The sequence below is a fragment of the Falco cherrug genome, chromosome 9, assembly GCF_023634085.1.
Source record: "Falco cherrug isolate bFalChe1 chromosome 9, bFalChe1.pri, whole genome shotgun sequence".
In the NCBI taxonomy this organism is placed as follows: Eukaryota; Metazoa; Chordata; class Aves; order Falconiformes; family Falconidae; genus Falco; species Falco cherrug.
The window spans coordinates 41,341,109-41,363,275 of record NC_073705.1 but is presented as its reverse complement, the minus strand read 5'-3'; the positions used below and the strand labels follow the sequence as shown (position 1 = coordinate 41,363,275).

Here is a 22,167-nt window from a genome sequence, read left to right as displayed (position 1 = left end):
TGTTTTCCTGGATGCAGAAAAGTATTTCCTCTTGAAGACAGACAAAAATACTAGGATTGCTGATAGCCTTCCAGTTTAGGGTACTCAGATTCAGACTGGGGATTTAACCCATCACAGGTGATCTCTCTTACAATTGGGCTATAAAGTTTATCTCTTTGACAAGAGATATCTCTGCTCTCTGATTTTTTTCTTTTGTTTCTTTTTCATGGAAAATATAAAAAAAAATCAGGTTCTTCCCATATGAAATAAGAACATGTCTTTAAATCTCAAATTTCTCTAGTCAAGGCAAATCAATGTCCTGCCAAGTATTAGCCCTAAACTAAAAGGAAACTTGGCATTTAAGATGTCTCACTCCACTTCTTTTACTTCTCCCTTCCTGTCTGTGCCTTTTGTATATTTATTTGGAACAAATGTTCTTTTCACGTAGCACGTCTATAGCTCTTGTATAAATTACCCGTTGAGAAGTATCTTGTCCGTGAAGTAATTCCTTCACAGTCACGAGAATTTCATCCAAGAGATTAGGTGCTCCATTCTGCTACCACTGAGGTATTAACTGTGAGGGAATACAATCAAGCCACAAGACTTTTGCAGAAGAATGGTATTTTGGTAACCAAATGTCTGACTGTATGTTCAAATTGCTCAATTTATTACAAGTCTGTATTGTTGCAACATCATGGATATACACACATACACTGAAATGTGTCATATGCATCCAGTTTATACAGTCCATTATTTCAGTAATTTGAATATTTTTTTTCTAAGCAAGAACTGAATCAGCACACTTATGTCAGTGTATTTTGAACTTCATGAACTCAGAAATAGGTTGACTGAGTTTTATTACAATTCAAATTAATGTATTACTTCAACATTTTTTCTTGTTCTTCACTTCTTTTGTTTAATTTTAAATGATAGGCCTATAGCTTTTTTTTCTACTCAAGATAGTATGACATGTTTTAGTTCAGATCACATTTTTACAGATGAGCTATAAACCCATGGGATTTATAATGGAAATGCGGACAAATGCTTAACCACGTTGACACAAACTGTGCAGCAACTATAATGACACCTTCAGGTTTGGTGGAAGGTGACAGTTATCATCTTTTTATCTTATCTCCTTGGGCAAACACACATCAACATAGCTCTTGACATTTTCTTTTAGGAAGCAGTGGAGCTAGGGAAATATGTCATTGTTAATCACCTTCAGATTCTCATATGACATCATAAGAGGATCTATTCTTAACAATCTTACTTTCGTAAGTAACATAATTTTTGTGTAATTGCTAAAAACATTGGTATGGAATTTTTTGTCTAACAACAGATGCAAACAAAAAAGCATTTTATATAATGCCTGATAGAAGGAAGAAAACTACACTGCTGTTTCAAAATAAATACTGATGTATGATTTAAATGGTTGGATTTAAAGACCATTAAAAGGAGGAATTTTTTCTTTGATACAGGATTAAGGGCGCCAGGTTGGACAGAGTTCTGATTAAAAAAAAATAAACAAAAATCAGAAATATCAAAAGTAATTACTTATATTTTGGGGAATATTATAAATTATCTATACCTGTAACATAGTCCATAAAGAATATCATAACATATTTAGAGGGGCAGGGGAAGAACTCTTTTTCAGGTGCGGTAAATCTGGTTTATTTCCAAGGAACTGGAATAAATGAAAGAAAAAAGTTTGAAATGTTAAGTTCTGACAGTGCAGTGTGAAAGATATATATGCTATTTCTTGTGGATCTGTGATGTTCATAAAATATTTTTTATCTTTTTTCAAAAAATCCCTGTTAGAATTTTACCAAATAAAAGGTGTGTATGTGAGGGGATATATATTTTCAAAAATTGGTGGGAGTCATTTCCAAATTAAGTCCTGAGGTCTGCTTAAACATAATTCCTGTATCTCCACTGAAATACGGCAGGAATTCTTTGATGAAGAACTGCAATAAAAATGTACTGCAAATGAAATGGCAAATATTGTAACAACTTAATCAATTGCCTATGTGCTTTGGGTTTGGGGGAAGGGAACTTGTAGTTTATGGTAGCCAAATTTCTTATGCAAGTTGGTAAACAAATATGTTTTTTAACTAATGGTAATTGAATGACTGAATTAAATGTAACTGTAGAATAAAACTTTTATGCGGCACTTAAAGAGCCAAATGTTCAATGAGGCTGCCATAATACTTCTCACCAAATTAGAAAATGCATCTGTACATATGTTCAAAGACGTCAGCGCCCATTTGGGTAAAAATGTATTTGAAAGTTTCACAGATGCATTTGGCTAACTGCTGGGAGATGTACCATTGTCCTGCAAGAGAGGCAGGCCGTGCCACCGATTTATTCTCCTAATTCTGAGCTGCTTTTATGGGCTGGAAGAACCACTACTGTATGTTAGTCAGCACTTCAGCACTGCTAAAATTATAGCAAATTGTCTCTGGTCTGTAGTATTTTGTGGAACCTGTGGCTGCGTGTAGGTACCAGTGGTGATTCAGGGAAGGATGGTCAGCTAAAGTACGGTGGTACCGAGCATTGACTCCCACAGCCAGCTTCTCTGCTACCTCCCGGAGACCTGTGTCCCACTGTAGCCGCCTCTCGCTTTGCAGGTGGAGCCCTTCTGCTGGGATGCGAGGCTGCTGAGGCTGGAGCCCCAGGGCTGTGGGAGAGCCAGCCAGGGCGGCACCTTGGGGACTGGCTCTCTGAGAGCCTCGAAGAGCACCAGGTGTCGAAGAGCAGCCCGTGCTGGGCTGTGTGGCCAGGCACTGGCATTGTAAACACGCTTTCATAGCATTAGCATGGTATCCACCAGCTAGCAGCAGGGTCTTTAGCATTAGCTAGATAATTGCATATGTTGGGTGTCGTGGTTACCTTCACAGACCTGTGGGAAAACTGAGGTTGGAAGGGGGACTTCTGGAAGCCATCTAGTCCAAAGCCCTTCTCACAGCAGGCCTCAATATTCCAGGTGTGGCCTTGCCAAGTGCCAAGCCGAGAGGCATTGCTGTCCCAGTTGATGGTTCGCTTGAGAACCTGTTTCCTGTCCTTAGCCAGAAAGCACAGGAACCAGTTAGAAATGCTGCCTGCAAATATTACTCTTATCTTTTGTGGCTATATCAGGCATGAGTGTGATAAACTCTTGGAGTCATTCTTCAACCTGGAGTTGCTGTGAAATCACATTCTTAAATCCTATGTCAAAATGACATGACAGAAGCCAGTTCTGTACTGCGATTTTAAGAGAGTAAGTAATTATTACAGATGGACTGTGACAAACCAAACCTCTGATTAAACATATGCCATATCATTCATTATTAGGAAAAAGAAGGAAGAAAAATATTTAAAACATGTGAAAAGGAAAGCTGTATATATTTTAAGGAAGATAAATATTTTAGGCCATTGAGAAAGTCTACTTAAAGTTACTTTTTCTGTAATACACAAAATTCCCATGTGTCAATCTAATTTTTTAGGGTTTTTTTGAGGGAATACTATGCTGATTTTGTAACATGACCGTGAGAGAATAAATGCTTCCATTCTCCATTATTTTGATGTTCCAAGATCAAACTCGCTCCCTGGACTGGTAGCCCATCCCAGAATATGAACGCTGATTTGGCTTTGTTTCCTTCTTGTCCATGATTGCTGATACTAAAGGCATAAGTATCCTGGTGATAAGTGTTTCAGGAATTGCTTTTTTCAGAGTAGAACTTTGTCTTCTCAGAGTTCAATTTCATAAGGACAAAGTGGTTGTATTTTTAAGTATCATACTGTATTTTCTATGGCCATCTGATAGTTAATCCTGTAAATTAAATATTCTGCACTTTGTAGCTAAAGTTAAACAATGGTCTCTTTTTAAAATTTGGAATATTACTATGCTGCAGAGCAACTCTTTAACAGAATTTTTAATATTGTTACCTTTCCAAAGACTTACAGCTGTAATAGTACTATGTTCTCTTGTTTTCCAGCTTATTTAGACACCATAAACTATATGAATACCTCTTCCACAGTCCTAGAGAAAAACTGGTGATAAGTAACGAGGTAAGTCATTTATAGAGATGGAACTCATTATGTAGAGTTATTTAATGAATGCACCATGGCATATGTTTTATATTGCTCAAAGCAACTTCATGTCAACATTACTGCATTACTAATGTAAAATGGCTGATTAAAGAATACAAGTTAGATGTTTTGATCCTTATATTCAAAACTAATTTTGGATTTCAAAAAAGTGTAAATGTATTGCTTGGTTAAGATGTTAGTTGTGTTAAATTGGGAATACTTTTGTGTATGTATTTATAAGTTGATGCATGTAACTTGAATTAGCAATGCATGAGCCTGACTACTTTAAAATCAGCAATCAAAATCAGAAAAGGTTGTGCACCAAGCCTAGACTGACCACAGTCCTGATATTTATGTATGCATGTGTATGTAGAGGTTTTTTTCTACTGTTGCCACCAACAGTTAAGTATACTGACTGTAAAGAAACAAGCTAGCTAGAAATTCAGCATTTTGAAAGCATTCTGTTAATAATAGTGAACTGGCTTGACTGTAAACTTTGCCATGTATTCTAACTTATATGTGCAGAAATACATAGGAGAATGCATTGATGCAGGATGTGGCCTTTAATCAAATGGACAGATTGAATTCATCAAATAAACCTTCCTTTAGCCTGACTGTGTGTTTTGAGGATATATGATACAAAACATGGGAAAGAATTTACATTGATAATATATATTAGGAGACAACTGGTTGCTCAGAGAGGCATGGTAGTAGAATTTTTTGATGGCACTTATATTTTAGTGAAGTTAAAATTAATGCTCTGGAAGATTTTCTTTACACTTTAAGCTGGTGGTTTGACTCTGTAAATGATGTGGGATAATTTCTTTCTGTGTTGCTTTTATTTGCTATATGGCTGTTGCCATATTTTAAAAAAGAAGGACTTTTCTTGTCATGGATGCAAATATTTGGGAATTATTCTCATCATTTGTTAGGTGGGTTGAAATTCCAACTATAATGAAATCAGTGATAGAACTGTCATTACATAAGTAGAGCAGGATTTCAGTGTTACTGTGTTAGGGTTGTTTTTTTATATTAGCTAATCAGATCAGCGGCTGGTTAGCACTTTCTAATTGGTAAAATTATTTTTAATGAGGCTTTGATTAAGTAATTTCTTGTGTAAATTTGGGTAATGTATCTTATCAATTGTAGACTAGCTTAAAAGTAATATCTTTGTGGTTTTTTAAAACCCATTTCTGGGTGGCTGAGATCAGTGTACACTGTCCCAGCCACAGAAGAGTAGTTGTGCACAGTCTGCCTGCTGGGGACTGCTGCTTCTGCTGAAGGTACCACCTCCACTAGGGAATGACAGAAATGTGTTTCTATGAATTACTTCAGTGATGATCCATCAAAGGAACAAGTGTAATCTACAATTATAACTGTCACAAAAACCTTCATGACAATTTTTAGCCATAACTCTTTTATGGCCATTTCTTACCTATGCGCCAGTTCAGTTTAACCCATCTATTTTGTACTCTGAGTTCCATGGCAGAGAGTCTTTTATTTGTCCAACCAAACTGCAATCCCCAAGAAAATCAATACTTACATTCCTGCAGAGTTTATTTTGATAGGGTGACACACTGGTCTTCAGTAAGTAACAATTTAAGGTACTGAAGCTACACGTACAAATTTATGGCATTGTTTGCACTTGCTTTGTGTGTTAAAATGTGATGAGAGGTGAACCCAACCCAGACTTCAAGTTCTTTTGCTACAACTTTGTTGTATTTAGAAATGCTTATCCATAAAGGAGAACATTATTTTCTATTTTTGCAGTCCCTTAGATGCGCAGCTCAAACCCTGACAAGTTAGTAGGGCTGATGGGGTTTGGTGTGTATGAGTATGGCAGGAGCATGCCTGGAGTCATGTGCTCTGCAGTGCACCTGCTTAGGGGACAGAAGGGGGCAGGAGATGGACTGAGATATCTGCGTGCTGAAAGTAGATGATAAATCTATGCTGAAAGGCTGACTGCTGTCCTGCTATTTAGATCAATGTCTTGCCAAAAAAAACACCAAAAAAACAAAACCAAAACCAAACCAAAGACCCCCAAACATATAGACACACCACAGCCCACAGCTGGATATGATCCTTACTCTAAGCTGAGCACTGCTAATGTCTAAAAGTTTTCTTTTAGCTCCAGCAATAAAAGTGTGTTCTTTTGGAATGGGAGACTGTAAATTGTAATGGCCAGATTTACCCAAATAACAAGAACTATGATGCTCCAAGAGCTTAATTACAATATTATCTCTTTTTGCAAATGAAGACTTTGAGACAAGTCAGTGAAATTACTTGCTTCAGCTGAAATAGCTTGCTTTAGTTCAGTGAGTAAATTTGTGCTCCACATGTGCTGAAAGTATTACCTACTGAATAAAAGACCAATAGCCTAACGAGAAGACCTCTTCTTTCAAAGAGATGGAGCTACAACAAATAAAAGCAGTACTTAGTGTTGTAATGGATATCCTTTAAGAGAAACCGCAGTATGTGTTCTCCAGAGAAATCTTGTAGCGATGGATTGTAAACTCATTGGATTTTATTTTTTCTCTAGCACAGGCAATTACACAGTGTTCTCAATCAGGTTTCCTTTTTGATCTTTCACTGCAGTTATTTCCAAATGACCCTGTCATTTCCTGTGTAGAATAAAATCAGACAAGAAAAGGGAAATGACTCAAAACTCAGATTATGCATACAATATCTGTGGCTATGCCACTTAACAAAATTTAAGTTATCTAAATGTGGCATATAATTAGTGGAGCTTCACAGTCTGATTAATATTCTGCATTTGATGCAGTTAGCATAATAGAACCACCTTTGTAAAATGCAGACAGTATTATAGTCTTAAAAAAAAAAAGGTAACAAGTGCCAGGCTAATTTAAATATATTTTTACATTGGCTGAAGCCTTTAAACCAAACTGCCTGAGGTGATCAGATTGCCTAGAAAAAAAAAAGGTTAAAACTGAAAGATGGGAATGCTTGGTTAGATGGTAAAACACACATCACACATCTAACCTACATTGGCAGTATTTAAAATTTAAAGCTTGCCTTTCCAGCTATCAAATCCCTTGCTTCTCCTTGATTCCAGATCTACAAAGACCTATACATTATGTATGCATGAATACCTGTTAGAAAACATGACGGTACAAGGAATTACTGAGAAGTGTTAAGATTGCCAAATAGATTTGTTGCTTTTTTTCTGTTACTATTATGAGCCGTCCCCCACATTTAGAATGATTACAGAAGAAGCAGTGCTTTAGCTGTTCTGTGGCTATGATCCAAAATAAAATGCTTGTAGTGCTAACATACCAGAGTTCTTCAGGAATATTGTTAAAGATACTGTTTTATCCTTTTGCCCATTCTGGAGGTTTTACTCTCTAGCTGTCATTTAGTATACCTATATTAGCCTGCAATTTCAAAGAAACCAAAAGGAGTACAGACTGTATCTTGATGTGCAGGGAATCAATGGAGCAATTTGTATTGACACGTCAGATCTTGTAACAAAGGTTTAAATTGTTCATACAAAAATTGTGTAGAAGTTTTTATTCTTTTCTATTTCTGTGTTCAGTTAATTTATTTTTCTTTGATAGGATGATATATTACAGCATATCTTGTATTTTTTGCTCACATTTACAAATTGTACCCTTATACTGCAGTTCATGTTTTTGCTGCTCTCTGTTGTGTATTTTTGGATGGAATGAGGCTAAGGTCTTTTGGGATTATGTCTGCTTTGAAACATTTCCTAATAAAAATAATGTGGTTGGTAAATCTAGTTTTATTCCTAGTTGCTTTAGCCAGCCTGATGGAGTAATCTGCTATTTTATGGCCCAGATGACTAGCTAAGTTTGACTTCTTGAAATAGTAGTGTACAATGTAATTTTCTTTAGAGATGTCATAGTGGGTCAGGTTGCAATAAAAATATCGAAGATTAAGTTTAATGGCAGTGCAGATTCAGTATTATAGCAGTCACTAGATATCATCCTCTGTACTTAGAGTTCCAAAACAGTTTCCATTAATGCCTGCTTTCCATTTACTCCTTACTTTCTGAAACATTAAGCTTTTGGACTATGTCTGGTCTTTATGTAGTTGTGGGTTGGGTTTTTTTTGAAAGTTTGAACAAAATCCCTTCTGTGTTTGAATTTAAGAGGGTGGATAGGAAGAATATACTATTTGAAAGCTAATAAAGCCTTTTTTTCTGATGGCAAAAGACCCAAAGTCTGGGACTTTGATATGTAATCCTCATTAGGTGTTGCATATTTAGATTGGTTAGTCAATCATTGTTTAAACAAATTTGCTCAATGATTTCTTGAGAACTGCACTTAAAGATTTATGAAACCAGAACATTTCCATAAGCATATCAGTTCACACTAGAGAGATTCATTCCCCAGCTAATGGAGTGCATGCTTTTCAAAGCTTGGAGGTTTCAGATATTTGTAATGCTTGAAAACCACGGAGTTGATTTTCTGTAGCGTTGTTTTGTAAATATCACCATGGCAAAGACATCAAGTCTGCTTGGAGGGAACATAGGACACAGGACTAGAAGGGACGTCTTCACTTGTCAGCTATAGAGTCACTTTCTCATAGAAAAACATAAAATCCTCTTCAGAAACTTGTCAAAGTCTGTCTCAAAAAGTTAACTTTTTTGTCTTTGCTCTTCCAGTTAGAAAGCTGCCCTGGTGCCTGGTTTCTGTAATGGTCATAAAACTTCTGATTTTCAGTCTAAGCGTATTCATGACAAGCTTACGTGCATTTGTCCTTGTGCCAATTTGTGCCCGTATTGACCTTCAGTTCTTGTTCCATCCCCGGTGTTTATTTTTCTAGTGTATAATGAGGCAGCAATCTTATTGTCAGCCTTCATTTAGCTAAAGTAGAAAAGCCAGCCTTCTCTAATCTTTGCTTTTAAGGTAGGCTTTCGATACATGCGTTCTTACATACGTACCAGCCTCTAGTCATCCTGTTGGCCTTTTTCTATAATTGTTCCACTTTAAATCAGTTTTGTTTGAACCTAAGTGACCAAACTGACATAAAATTGTTGCTGAGATAAAAGCAAGGCCTTGTACAATATCAATAGTGCCTTTTTTTATCTACTGGGAACAGCCTACACGATAGGTCCTAGAATCACATTTTATACCTGTATCATGTGCCTGTCTCATCCTAGGTCTGCTATTCTGGTTCTCCTTTATTACTGTATTTTCCAGCTGAGGTACTCCCAGTGCACAGTAGGTTTTAAAAAAATTATGTCCCTACAATGTCACCTCATAATTTGTCATTGAATACAAGAGTGAATAGTTTTCAAGGTTATTCAGTCCCATCCATATGATATTCCTGCCCTGTCATGAACTGATCATGTCTCTCACATTTGTCTAGAAAATTAGTTATCTTATTAAATAAACTATGAAAATAGTCTGCCATCGTGTATCTTTGATAAACTGATGTTATGTTGTATCCCATTTTTCTTTAATTTCCACGTCCTTATTTATTTTTTTTCTTCAAAACATGTTCCTCAAGCCTTTACTGCTATGAATATCAAAACTACAGCTTCAGTATTTTACAATTATGAATGTTTTAAACTAGCAAACTGGTACTTGGTCTTTTGATGTCTGAGGGGAAATTTTTGATGTCCGTTACAGAACTGTGTAGTACCCAAGACCAGATTACTGAGGTAAGAAGCTGGAGAGCCAGTGGGTTTTGTGACAAAAATCACTGATATTCAGACCTTTGATCTTGAATCTTGCTTTGGCTATAACCAGAGAGATCCTGAAGGACTTGTGATTAATCTGAATGAATAGTGGAGTCTGTTGGAATTGTATGCAGTGTTACTTGAAATATTTTAAGCACACCTTGCACAGCAGAAACCATCCTTGTTTTTCTAAGATTGTCTTTGGTATACTCAGTTGCCAGTAGTGGAGATACACTGACCTTTTAACAGTTAGGTTTCCTTGTCAGCCGCATGCTGGTGGTCTTCTACAGCAATTTTAACATTCCTGAGTTTTGGTAGCTGAATTGTGATGTCCTGAAAGCCAGTGAGAGCTTCAGAGAGTAGAATTTGTAAGCTGGTGCTGGGTACTTTTACAAATCTTGCTTTAGAGAATGACTGACAAGATGGGTTTTAAATTATTTTCTTAGGAAACATCAAATATAAAACAAACCTGCTTTTTAATTCAGTAACATGCATGAAGTCATGAAAGTAAACATTCAGGCAGGAAAAATGCCAAATAGCTGACATAGGCTATGCCTTCCGTATGCTGAATGCTATGGTTCTGACCCAGCCAGCATTTAAACAAGTGCCTCCTTTTAAGCACTTGGGAACTTTTATTTCAATGGACCTATTCACATACACAGAGTTAAACTGAGAAGTGACTGGGGTTGCATTGCTCACAGCAGTCTAGAAGATGAAAAGCTAAAGACACTAGAGGAAAAAAAAATGAAGCTGATAACTTTTTATTTCAGTTGTACAGTAGACAAAGCATCACATTTTCTGACTGTATGGTGTTAAATAAGAGACAGAGGAAAAAAATTGAATTATTAGCAGTAAAACATTTCTGGAACTCTGCAGGAATTAATATATACACAGATGTGTTCTCTGAGATTTTAATTATTCATTTAGAAAGTGGCTTGATTTCTCTGTGTGTGTGTATGTACGTAAACATACATAGTTCTGATAACAGCAGTGATGGCTTATTTACTTGCTGGAATGCAGGTCAACTAGGAATTGTAGGCTTTGACTGAAAGGGCAGACAGCATATTAATGACAGCATGTTTCTGCTGTTCATTGGTATATTGTAAGATCCAGATGACTCAATGCTATATCAGAAAACTATAGTACATGTTTAAAAGTATTTATCAATCAATATGTAAATTATCATGGAAGACAATAAGATTGGCAGAAATGTATTGACTTGGGGAAATTTTAAAATGGCTTACCAAAGTACCCAAAGGTAGACTATTAGGGTATGAATTTTGTTTTATTTTTTTTAGTATTCCTGAATAATGTACTCTTGTTGATGCCCTATGGGAGTTCTTGTTTTACTTGACCAGCATAAAACAAAATAATTGGAGCTGAGCAAAGATTGGTAATTTTGTTTCATAGATGATTCTGAGATTTTTGCAGTTTGATTTAATTCCAGTTTAAAACAAAAAATAAACACTTTTAACAGAATTGCTATTCTTGCATCTCTCTTTAAACTCCCTCACACCAAAGCAGTGCTGTTGAAGACTGTTTCAGAGCCCAAGCTCCATCCTGGTGCCATACAGTGTAGCTGGCTCTGCCAGAGCAAGGTCCACGTGATCCTGGGGTCTGCAGTGTGCCCTCAGCTGTCCATAAGGCATGCTGTTAGAGAGCCAGGAATATAGGTTGCTAGGTCAGCCAATCTGGCAAACTGTGTTGAATGAGCTTTGTATATAAGCTGGTGAGAACCAGGTAGGCTGCTGCTGGCATGTTGGCAGAAAGTAATTTGTGCAAAGTCCATCCTAATTTTGTAGGTAGGTAAGTCAAAGAATAACATTTGTAAGGAATCTGCCCAAAAAAATGACACATTTTACTTCAATGAACCTAATGCATTATGTCTGCTGCACAACAATACTATTTTCAGTGTTAAATTCTTCCATTAACATAGCATGGATTGAGGAGTTATTAAAGAAGGTACTGTGTTTCATTTATATTTTGCTAGTTCAAATTCAGCTGCTTTTTTTTTTTTTTTTTTTTTTTAAATTGTCTGCCAGTTGCTGGTCTGGTGTGACTTAGTGAAGAGTGGTTTGCCAGAACAATTGCTCTATTTCAAATATTTCCAGCATCATTTTTTTTAATTGGCAGGCAGAAATCCATGAACTTACACTACAGTATACAAATGTTTTTGTACTCCCTACCTTATCTGCAGCTTCTCATCATCATGAAGATTAGATTATATTCATAAAACTATCTGTGGAATGGACAAGTGATGTGATATTTCATGGGAATGTATCCCCATGGGTAAATATTTATGTATCAAATTCATACATCTTGTGACCTTATGTTATGAATAACATGTTGACCTTATTCATATAAATAAACAGCATGGCACATTTTTACTATGATGATTTATAAATCAATATATTTTTTTATAATTTTTCATCCTTTTTGTTGGTGTTGTACGGACAAATGTATCCAAAGTCTAAATAACAGACAAGTTTTGCAATCCTTTAAAGTCTCTTCTAAAAATGCACCAGTAAGAGTGTATGTTTTCTAATTTCACCTTGAATTTTATGACTTGTCATAAGATACAACATAAAGTGTTTTTACTGAACATTGAATCTGATGTATTTGGATATTTAATTCATAAAACGTTATTTTGATTTCCTATAAATATGCTAAGCTCAGCAAAATGTAGTGTTACTAATTAGAAAGCTGAGTTTTATAGGATCTCTGGTTGGTATGTGAGGTAACTTATATTGCTACTTAGGCTTACGTTTAATAAACCTTAGCTAGGAAAATTGTTTAAATTTCAAAGAAAAGATAATAAATAAAATGAGGGCATAGAATATTAATGTGAACTGTGCCTTTATTTTGTTAAAGCATTCAAAATTAAATAGTGGTGGTCTGTTAACAATCTAGGGCTATTTGGCAAGTCTTTAAACTTACTCAATAATCAAAACATAAAAGGACAATGGAAACTTTTCACAATAAAAGAAAAAGGAGTTGAGTACAGAAAGCAAACAAATTATTCTCTGCTTTTTCTTGGTAAGGAGGTGAACTTTATAGGAAGGGCAGCAAGCTCTGAGTTAGGGTTGCCTTTTCCTGTCTTTGTTATAAATTACATCTGTCTGTGAAGAATCCTCTCCAGTTACTTCATGGTTCCTGGCTACGGGGGAGGTGTGCGTGTCTATCTGGAATGGAGCAGAGAAAGGCAGACTGGGGGGAGCCTTCTTTTAATTTTACTGGGTGGGTTTTTTCCCCATTTAGGAAATGGCAATACTTTGCATTAATTTGCCTTGCTTACTAAATATACAGATGGATAAAATGCCTATGTAAATAGAGCATTAACAAAACAATTGTTTTCTTCAACATTTGTATTATTTGTTCTTTGTAGCTTGCTAGACTTTTAGAAGACTTTGACACCGTTTAGGTTCAGTGTAATAACTCAGAATGGTTTTATTAGGGCTTAAATGGGGAAAACATTTGGCAAAGGGATGGACTTTATCCAAAGCATAATGTTTGATTCTTTCATGAGAGTCTGAGTATACTGCAATGATATTATGAGGCACCAGAAATATGGGAAGAAGCTCCCAAATGATACCAGAAGAGCCATATACTTGGGCTTAGTGCACTCTCCGTGCCCTCCTTTCCCTGTGGTAAGCTGAGATAGCCCATGTGCAGCTATGCAGATAGGAGGGAACGGGGCCATGACAAGTTCCTATACTGTTTCTTTCACCATTTAATCCTGAAGCAGGAGTCATTTACAGGATGCTAGTGACAGAGCAGAGGGGAAAATTTTGTTCTTCCAATCCCTGTTTCAGTGTGCGCTGACGGCCAGCTTCCACCAGCTCTAGTCCACTCAGGTTCACTATCTCCTGTTCTTCTGTTTTGGGAAATAGGTTCCTATCCGTAACTTTCACCAGCCGTAACTAACCTCACACTTTGTGAGTCTCCCTCAAATCCACTGCGTTGCTGATAGAAGCTAAGACTTTATTATGTATTTCCACTTCTGATGCTCAGAAGAGGAATGTAATAGCTGGATTGTACTGTATCTCCTCAGGGTGAGCTTGCAAAGACAGCAGCTGGAGTCTTTTGGAGTTTCATGATTAAGACTATTATCTGAAGTGTTTTATGGGTTGGCTTGCCATTGCACTGTTGAAGATTTGGTAGTGAAGTCATCCTGAGTCCCCTCTTGACCAGCTTAAAACAGCTGAGGAGGAATACTTAGTTGTTTATACATAGTGTTTGCTTTTTCTTCCTTGTAAGAATTGGCAGAATCTTTGGCTGACCTTGAGATGCTAAGGTGGTGATTATTTGTATGAACTTTATTTGCCCCTCCCTCCCCTGGCTGATTCTACCCTCAAATTTTGCCTTTGCCACAGACTGCAAAGCCTATGCCAGAGCCTGCATACATTCTGCAGAGTCACATTGCAAATGGTGCTGTGTCCAGGATAAAACCCAAACATAGATGTTTTCAGCTGAAACACATTAACATTGTGCTCTCCAATTTTTATGATGAGTGGTCCTTCTGATCTTTTTGGTTGGTTCTACAAGAATCCAACAATATTGCAAAATGCAGAAAATGCTGTTACTGCTCTCACAGGACAGAACATTTTACATGCATTACATGCTACTACATGTATTACTGTTTTCTTAGTGTTAGAATTCACATGCTTGGTAAAAGTTTTGTTGTCTCTGTTCTACTTAGATAATGCTACACAAGGAACAACGTCTTCTGTGCAGTTGTTCTGTAGTTTGACTGTGCAAATCAGATTTGGCTTGTGAATACAGTCTAAGGAAATGGCATAGATTCTAAGTGATAAAGATGAATGTTGTGTGCTTCATTTATAGCAAGGCCGTCCAAATATGGTCTCAGAGTTGCGAAAACATCCCGTGCTTGAGAAGTCTTGAATTTTCATAGATTCATAGAATCATTTAGGTTGGAAAAGATCTTTAAGATCATCAGGTCCAACCATTAACCCAGCATTGCCAAGTCCATCGCTAAACCACATCCCTAGGCACCACATCTATGCATTTTTTAAACACCTCCAGAGATGGTGATTCCACCACCTCCCTGGGCAGCCTGTTCCAATGCTTGACCGTGCTTGCAGTAAAGTTTTTCCTAATATCCAATCTAAACCTCCCCTGGCGTAACTTGAGGTTGTTTCCTCTTGTCCTGTCCCTTGTTTCCTGGGAGCAGAGCCCGACCCCCCCTGCCTACAGCCCCTGTCAGGCAGCTGCAGGGAGTGATAAGGTCCCTGCTGAGCCCCCTCCTCTCCAGGCTGAGCCCCCCCAGCCGCCCCCCATCCCACGGGTGCCCCAGCCCCTTCCCCAGCCCCTGCCCGGCTCTGGACACGCTCCAGCCCCTCTGCGTCCCTCTGGCCATGCGGGGCCACAGCTGGACACAGCGTTCCAGGGGCGGCCTCGCCAGTGCCGTGCCGAGTGCAGGGGGAATTTTGGATTGCTCAAGGCTGTGGGCAAGTTTCAGGCACTACCAGGCTGGAATTCAGGTATGTATCTTCAGATTCACTGAATGTGTGTTGTGAATAGCTTTGCAATACATTGCAACCATTGACAACGTGTAGTACTCTTGTTTAATAAAACAGAGGAGTGATAGGGATGTTCCTTAGAGCTTATTCTACTTCGAATATCTGCCTAACATTCTCTCAGAGTTTTTCTTAGCATTCATTTTGTATTCATGACACCCATTTATCATTTTCATCTCTGTCTGTTATACATTTAGGACTCTTAATGATTTTCTTTTGTTCTAAGGAAGATACTTTGCCAGCTTTTTGTATTCTTCAGCAGTTAGGATGTAGTTGAAGATTTACATTTGGAGAAATGTTAAATTACTGGTAATGATCGTATTTCAAATGAAGTATTTCAAGGTTTTACCCTTACTTAGGCTTGTTGCAGGGGACTATTTTCAATTTTGAGCATTACTGTTGTCCCTGCAGGCCTAGATTAAAAGAAAGTGAGGGTTAGAGGCTTTTTTTTTGCTTTTTTTTTTTTTTTTTTTTTAAGTCATACCAGTGATGCATTGTGGTGCCCTCCGGTGGGATTTCTAAAAATGTCATTACATTTCTGTCCATTTTGAGAATGACCCCTTGAGTCTATTGATAGTGCATGCATGCTGGTATGTAACTCAGTACTGAACCATTCATTTCTGTTTAGCAATCACATTTTGTTTGAGAAATCAAGAAATTGTCAAGATGGAAGCAAGGAACCAAACATTGCTCATTTTGACATGACAGAGATTTTATCTTTTGTCCCTTCTTCCTTGCTGCACTTGGAAATATAGCTCTCTGAATTACTGAATGTAAAAATAATATCCTTTTCTTTGCAACCATGGCACAGCAAAACACAATAGGAGAAGTTAAAGACAGGATTTCAGTCTTATCTCCATGTTTCCTAACTACTGCTGGTTTAACTTCAGTTCCTACTCTTGTTATTCATACTGATTTTATTGCAGCATATTTAATTGTCTCTCTTTGTTCTGATCAATCCTCAGTTAAATGGGTAAATAATAAAAGAAAGAGGGTACATAATCAAATTACCAGAAGTAATTGGTCAGTCCAAGCATTACTGGAACTTTGTAATGAGCGGAAAGAACAGGGCTTTGGTATCAGAGTCATAAAGGCCAAGCCTTTAAAAACTGACATTGCAAACACATTGCTACACTGCCACATTTTTTGTGAATTTAAATTACAAATTATTGTGTATAATCAGAATCAGAGCAACTGAAAAATCATACAGCATGGATAGACTTTATTAATTTTGGATACAAATGACAGACATTAGACAAGCTTAGAAGTCTGACAGACTAGGAGAATCTTAATATCTGACAAGCACAAGATAAAATGAGAACTTGTGGATTTTTTTTCTTTCATAGTAGTGGGAACATTACACAAACTAATAAGCAGCAAACCATATGCATTAGAATAAAATGTAGAAGTCTGCAGTAAGGGAGCTTCTTTAGGAAACAGGGAAGTTTGAAGACAGTGCGTTAAATGGCCAACAGGACATGGTATATTAAACAAGGGACTGTGGGTTGCTCTAGGAATTGGGAATTAGACACTAAAGTTTTTCAGTGCTCGATTACCATTTTAATACATTTACCACTTTGCAGACTATAACATGAATTGTTCTTGTTCCACTTTGTAGTGAATGCAATTAAAAAGACAACCTGTTTTCTTCCTTAACACTTATCTGTTAATGTACTACCACTTTTAGAAGCAAAATTAACTGCTCAATCAGATAGGCATCAATAACTCCAACCTATACAGAAATATAGAATTTTATTGTTTTATTTTTATTTTGCCTTTTCCTTCCAAATCAGTTGGGGAGGAATGGATGAAGAGCAAAGAAAAGGTAGCATGAATGTTAACAAACTAAACCCTACTCTGGAATTCAGTTGTATAAAGGCCATTTTTATAGATTTGTGCCACTTAGAGGATTCTGTGTGTCAAGTCCAGTAAGTTCGGTATGGCAGGGGGAATAAATAAAGGTTCTTGTTAAAAGTACACTAAACTTGCCCAATGCTACAATAAACAGCATTGGTGCAGCAGGGTGCTGCAGCTTCATTTTTACCTGGTGGTCAGATTGACTCTGTCAACTAGTTCCTTGTTAACACCCAGTTTACTTGGGCTGCATAAAAACTTCAATGTGACACTAATATTCTATTGAACTCCATCTGCAGGGAACAGTAATTTCTACTCATCAATGATATCTCAAATTCTAAAATTAAAGAAATTGTTGAGGTGGGGACTTTTGGACAAATTCATCATGGCATAACCCATGAAAAAGCTTTTAATGTCTCTTCTTCATTTACTGCTGTCAGGTATAAATTTTGAGTGTGCCATTAGGATTTACAATCCAATTCAGGTATCTCCATCTACTGTACCCAAGTAATTTCAGGGGATCTACTATGATTTTATCTCAAATAGACACTACATTACCATAGTGTTTAATGGTAGCAAAATGGAGCCTCAAACTGAAAACTATTAAATTCAAATATATTCTTGCAAAAATGAAAACATCCCATACTTACAGTTGTATAGAATACTGCTATAACTTTGTGATGTGTGTGTACATATAAATGGAGTAGAAAGTGCTGTATTAGTTCATCTTGTGGCTCATTCACAAGTAAGACTTCATATTCAAAACATTTTAACTAATTTTGCTTTGTATTTTCTGTAATAAATTAAGGAGCCTAGTTAGTTTTCAACATTAAGGGAAGGTTGCTGTGGTATTTCTACAATATAACAGGAATTATATTTGTTAATATTGTTTGGGAGCATTTAAATTCTAATCACGCAGCCGAAAGGAAATTTCAAGTAATGGCAAGTAAATTTAAATTACACGACAGTAAAGACTTTCATACCTTTGAAAATATTTCAGCACTGACTTTTTTTTCACTTGCTTTGATTATCCATGATCACAGCAGCAGAATTCTATCGCTGTTGCCATAATTTCTAAAGCATAACTGTGCTAACATGAAATATGTATTTATAGGTACATTTGCCAACTTGTTTTAATTTTTTCATTCACTTTCCTCCTCATGTACTGGGAGGGGCTGCTCATCAGTACACTGGCTGAAGGAAATTGCAGAATTGTTGCAGGAGAAAATGGAGATATGCAGGCAACATTTGCAGAATAAGTAAGCTTTTTTACTGTGGCTTCACAGTGAAGAAATTCAGGTTTCTGTCCCATAAAACCTGCCTCTTGGACCTCCGGGATCCCTCAGTACGCTAGCCAGCCAGCATTTGCTGGCCATGCACTTGCAAGTGTCTCAAAAGCACTGTGTGAGAGTATTTTTACACCACATAAACTTGCCAGCTTTGTACCCATTGAACATTACTCTGGATCAGGCCTCACAAGCTATGTGTATCTAGTAGCCTAATTCATATAGCTTGGCTCCTCCTGCAAGCTGGGTCTTGACTTAGATGGAAAAATGCAATACAAGATACTTAATGACTGTGGAAGGGAGGAAGACTGTCCCAGGGTACCTTTTCCTACCCTTCTTCAGGTTGATGCCCTCCTGCCGTGAGACTTTCCACCTCTTCAGCAGCACCTGCTTATTGTAAAAATGAGGAGGGAGAACTAAGCACCACTGTGACCAAAAATAGAATTCCCCAATTATTTTTTTTTTTTTATTGCCATGTCTAACCTCTGCTCTTTTAATCACATGGACAGCAGGAGGAAGGGGATGTGCTTTAACTACTTGTTAGGTATTAAGCAGCGCAAATTTTTAGCTAGAAATCATGCTGTCAGCTGGAAGTAAACAATAAGGCCACATATATTTAATTTTTAATAAATTTTGAGCTATGCCATTCTTTAATTACATTAATCAGGCAGGCTCCAACACTGCAAGCCTTAGGGCTTGAAGTGCAATTCCAATGCTTTGTAATAAATTTGCCGAACTTTGGAAAAAGATGAAATGGCTTAATATTAAACATTTGCTTGATTTAAACTTCACTAACCCATGCATTTTATCATTCATATTTTTTCAGTGCAATGTATTGCCACAGCAGAACGATCATAATAGTAATTGTGAGTAAGCGTTCCTTTTGCACACAGGTTTTGCTTATAAACTAGATGAATAAAGGGGCCTGGAGTATCGAGGGAATGCTAAAGATCTACAGAGCCTTTCACTTCAAGGTCATTGGTTCAAGCACACATCATTAAAGACAGAAAGTTAACATCTGACTGCTGCTTCGTAATATATATGAAATGAATTAGTGGTGTCAGTGGAGACAAGGAACGGATACAACCAGTTTCATAACAGGAAAAGAGGTAGGACTAAAGCCTAAGTCCAAAGAAGAGGAGGAATCAGGAGATACCAATTTTACCAGGCTCCTGTCTTCCCCTGCGTGCAGTCCTAAGGGCTGTATTCGTTCTTCAGTCTGGAAAGGTCAGAAAGGTTGTAGCCACCCTACTTGGTCTCATTTGATGTCATAAGTTTGATTGAGTTGAGTTGGGTAAATACTAGGTCGGAAAGGATCCAAGGAAAATTCAGATAGAAGATGGTTTGATGCTGAAGTAGTAGTGATCCTAGTTTGATGCTGCTAGGGCACTGCACAGCAGGCTCTTTGAAGGAAGCTGCAAAACTGATATCCTGACCACTTGTCATTACCTCAAGCGTATAAATCACAAGCAGAAAGCTGTTGGCCATGGTGTCCTCATGACTGCCTTCCAGATGAGTAATTACAGCCTGCCAAAGTTAATTCCCCAGTAAAGTTAATCAAATGAGGTACTTTCTCTTTTGATCAGTTGTGTGGTGGTGGTGTTTAAGGCTTTTCGAAAGATGCAGATGCTTTTCAGTGGTGTGATCCCTTTATGTGAGACCTCTAAGAAAATTAGGTGTGTTTAGAGGAAGGAGTGTGTGCAACATGGCCATGATTTTTATTAGCCACTTCATATTTAGTTGACAAAATGAAGTAATTTGCTTCTGTCTACTGTTGTAAAAAGTGCATTATTTTTCCCTTTTGTTCTCTGAACTACTGAGGCCTTAAAGGGTACTGTTCCACAACTTTTTTCTTCCTTTGGTTCATTGTTTTGAAACCTGGGCTGAGGCTGGACCCAGGATGCCTTTGCTGGATGTACATGGTTTTTAAGGAAATAAGCTATTTCAACCATTGTGAATGAGCCCTTTGACTTCTCCTTTCCATAGTGGCTTTAGTTATGTACATACACAAAAATTGGTTGTGTTTTTTTTTAAAAAAAAAAAAAGCTTCACATAAGTAACTACTTTATTAATAAGCTCTCTTTAAAACATTTTACAAGTAAGAAGGGAAATAGAGTGAGAAAGACCGGAGAAGGAGAAACTCAGCCTTTTAGACGAGAAACTCCACTATCTAGGCAAAATACAAAGGAGTTTGCGGGAAAAACAGAGATATGCAAAGCTGGCGTTTAGTTTGTTTCTTTTGCCCTTTAGCCCTTGTTACTTGTACACTTAAAGTTTTTATACCTTTGGAAGAGGTTTTAGTCACAGTTTTTTTATGGTTTTAATATGTGTATACATTGAAAATATTTAGTTATATTTTATATCTAATGTGGGATTTTCTTTTTTTTCTCAACACTTGCCTGGAGCAAAAAGCATTTTTTTAAGAACTCTTACCCATCTAAGCCATTGAATTAGTCTTAATGTAGCAGTTGTTAATTTATAGGTGTTTTCATTTATTTGTAATGGGGAAATGCTACTGGAAAATTTTGTAATAGACTCTTAGGAATGAAATTGTGGTTACGTATAAATAAGTATGTGATGCTCAGTGAAAGGATCTCTGGAACATTTCTGAATTTTTCATTCAATAACCTTAGCCCATGTTTGTTTTTATGAGGAAAGTGAAGTTCCAAGTGTTTCACTGAAAAGGCTAGATGTCTTTTGGAGTTAGTATGTCAAAATCTTCTGTATAAAAAAACATATTTCAACCCCTAGGTATTCACACATTGCAAGATTATTATTTCTGTTCATAAATGATTCCATCTAAATTCATATATAACTTTATTTGGCAGTAACAGTTTAAAACCTAATCAGAGTTGAAAAAAGGAAAGAGCTAGAGGTCAAAAATTAGATATTTTTGCAGTAGTCCAGGGGGAAATGTGCATAGTATATTTCAGTGCTTCCTGAAAGAAAACAGGGTAATTAATTCCCCACTTTGCACCTTGAGGTTTTTTGCATCGAAATTTGAATACAGAACTTTTTTGACATAAAAATCAACTAGGATTTAAAATTGTTGTAATCTCTGTAAAAAAATGACACAGACTTGAAGTCATTTAAAAAATATATTCTCGAATCACAAGTTATGGCAACCTGCGATATTTGGTTGGAGGATATTTAGGTTTTGAAAGAAAAAAAATAGATCCAACAGAACTTTTACATGTCAAAATATTAGTGCATCAGCTTTATTGGAAAAAGCTGAAATTGTTCAAATGACCTCAGTAAAACAATTTGACTACGATTCCCGGAATGCTCGTGAAGCTGACATGTCTACATGTTCTTAAAAAGTCATAATCCATCATTCTGATGCTAGATCGATGGATTATGACTTTCTGATGTCAGATCTGTGAATTAAGGCTTTTTTGAGTACAGCCTGCTCTCCAATTATTGCCCCTATTCATATATTATAAATCATTATCCCTTCACCAGGTAGTCAGCAGTTTCTATTTCCTAAAGTTTCAGAGCCTTCTTTTTTTAGCCCTTGTGGCACTCCCATTGAGCAATCAAAAAATGGAGAGTGCTGACCTGAGAAATAAAGCTTCTAGCACAGCAAATTGTTGGGGGAAAAACATTCATTTCTAATTCTTGTAGTTTCTGTTGAAATTAAGGGAATTAGATTAGATTGAAACAAATCTCATCCCTTTCCTGTACAAACAAGCAATATAATAAATTAGCACAGAAGTTGTTGGCGTGTATTGACTTCATTTTTAGGCACTCATGCCTGAGTGTCTTAAAAATGATGCTT

At 36.9% G+C, this 22,167-nt stretch overlaps 1 protein-coding gene across 1 annotated transcript in view; it reads left to right on the top strand.

Moving 5' to 3' along the window:
* Positions 1–22,167, top strand: part of CABCOCO1 (ciliary associated calcium binding coiled-coil 1) — a 53,223-nt gene that overhangs the window by 13,893 nt on the left and 17,163 nt on the right. The window contains exon 5 of the mRNA XM_055720776.1: positions 3,954–4,026. Coding sequence (XP_055576751.1) covers positions 3,954–4,026 — 73 coding nt within the window. The remainder of the gene's footprint in view (positions 1–3,953; positions 4,027–22,167) is intronic.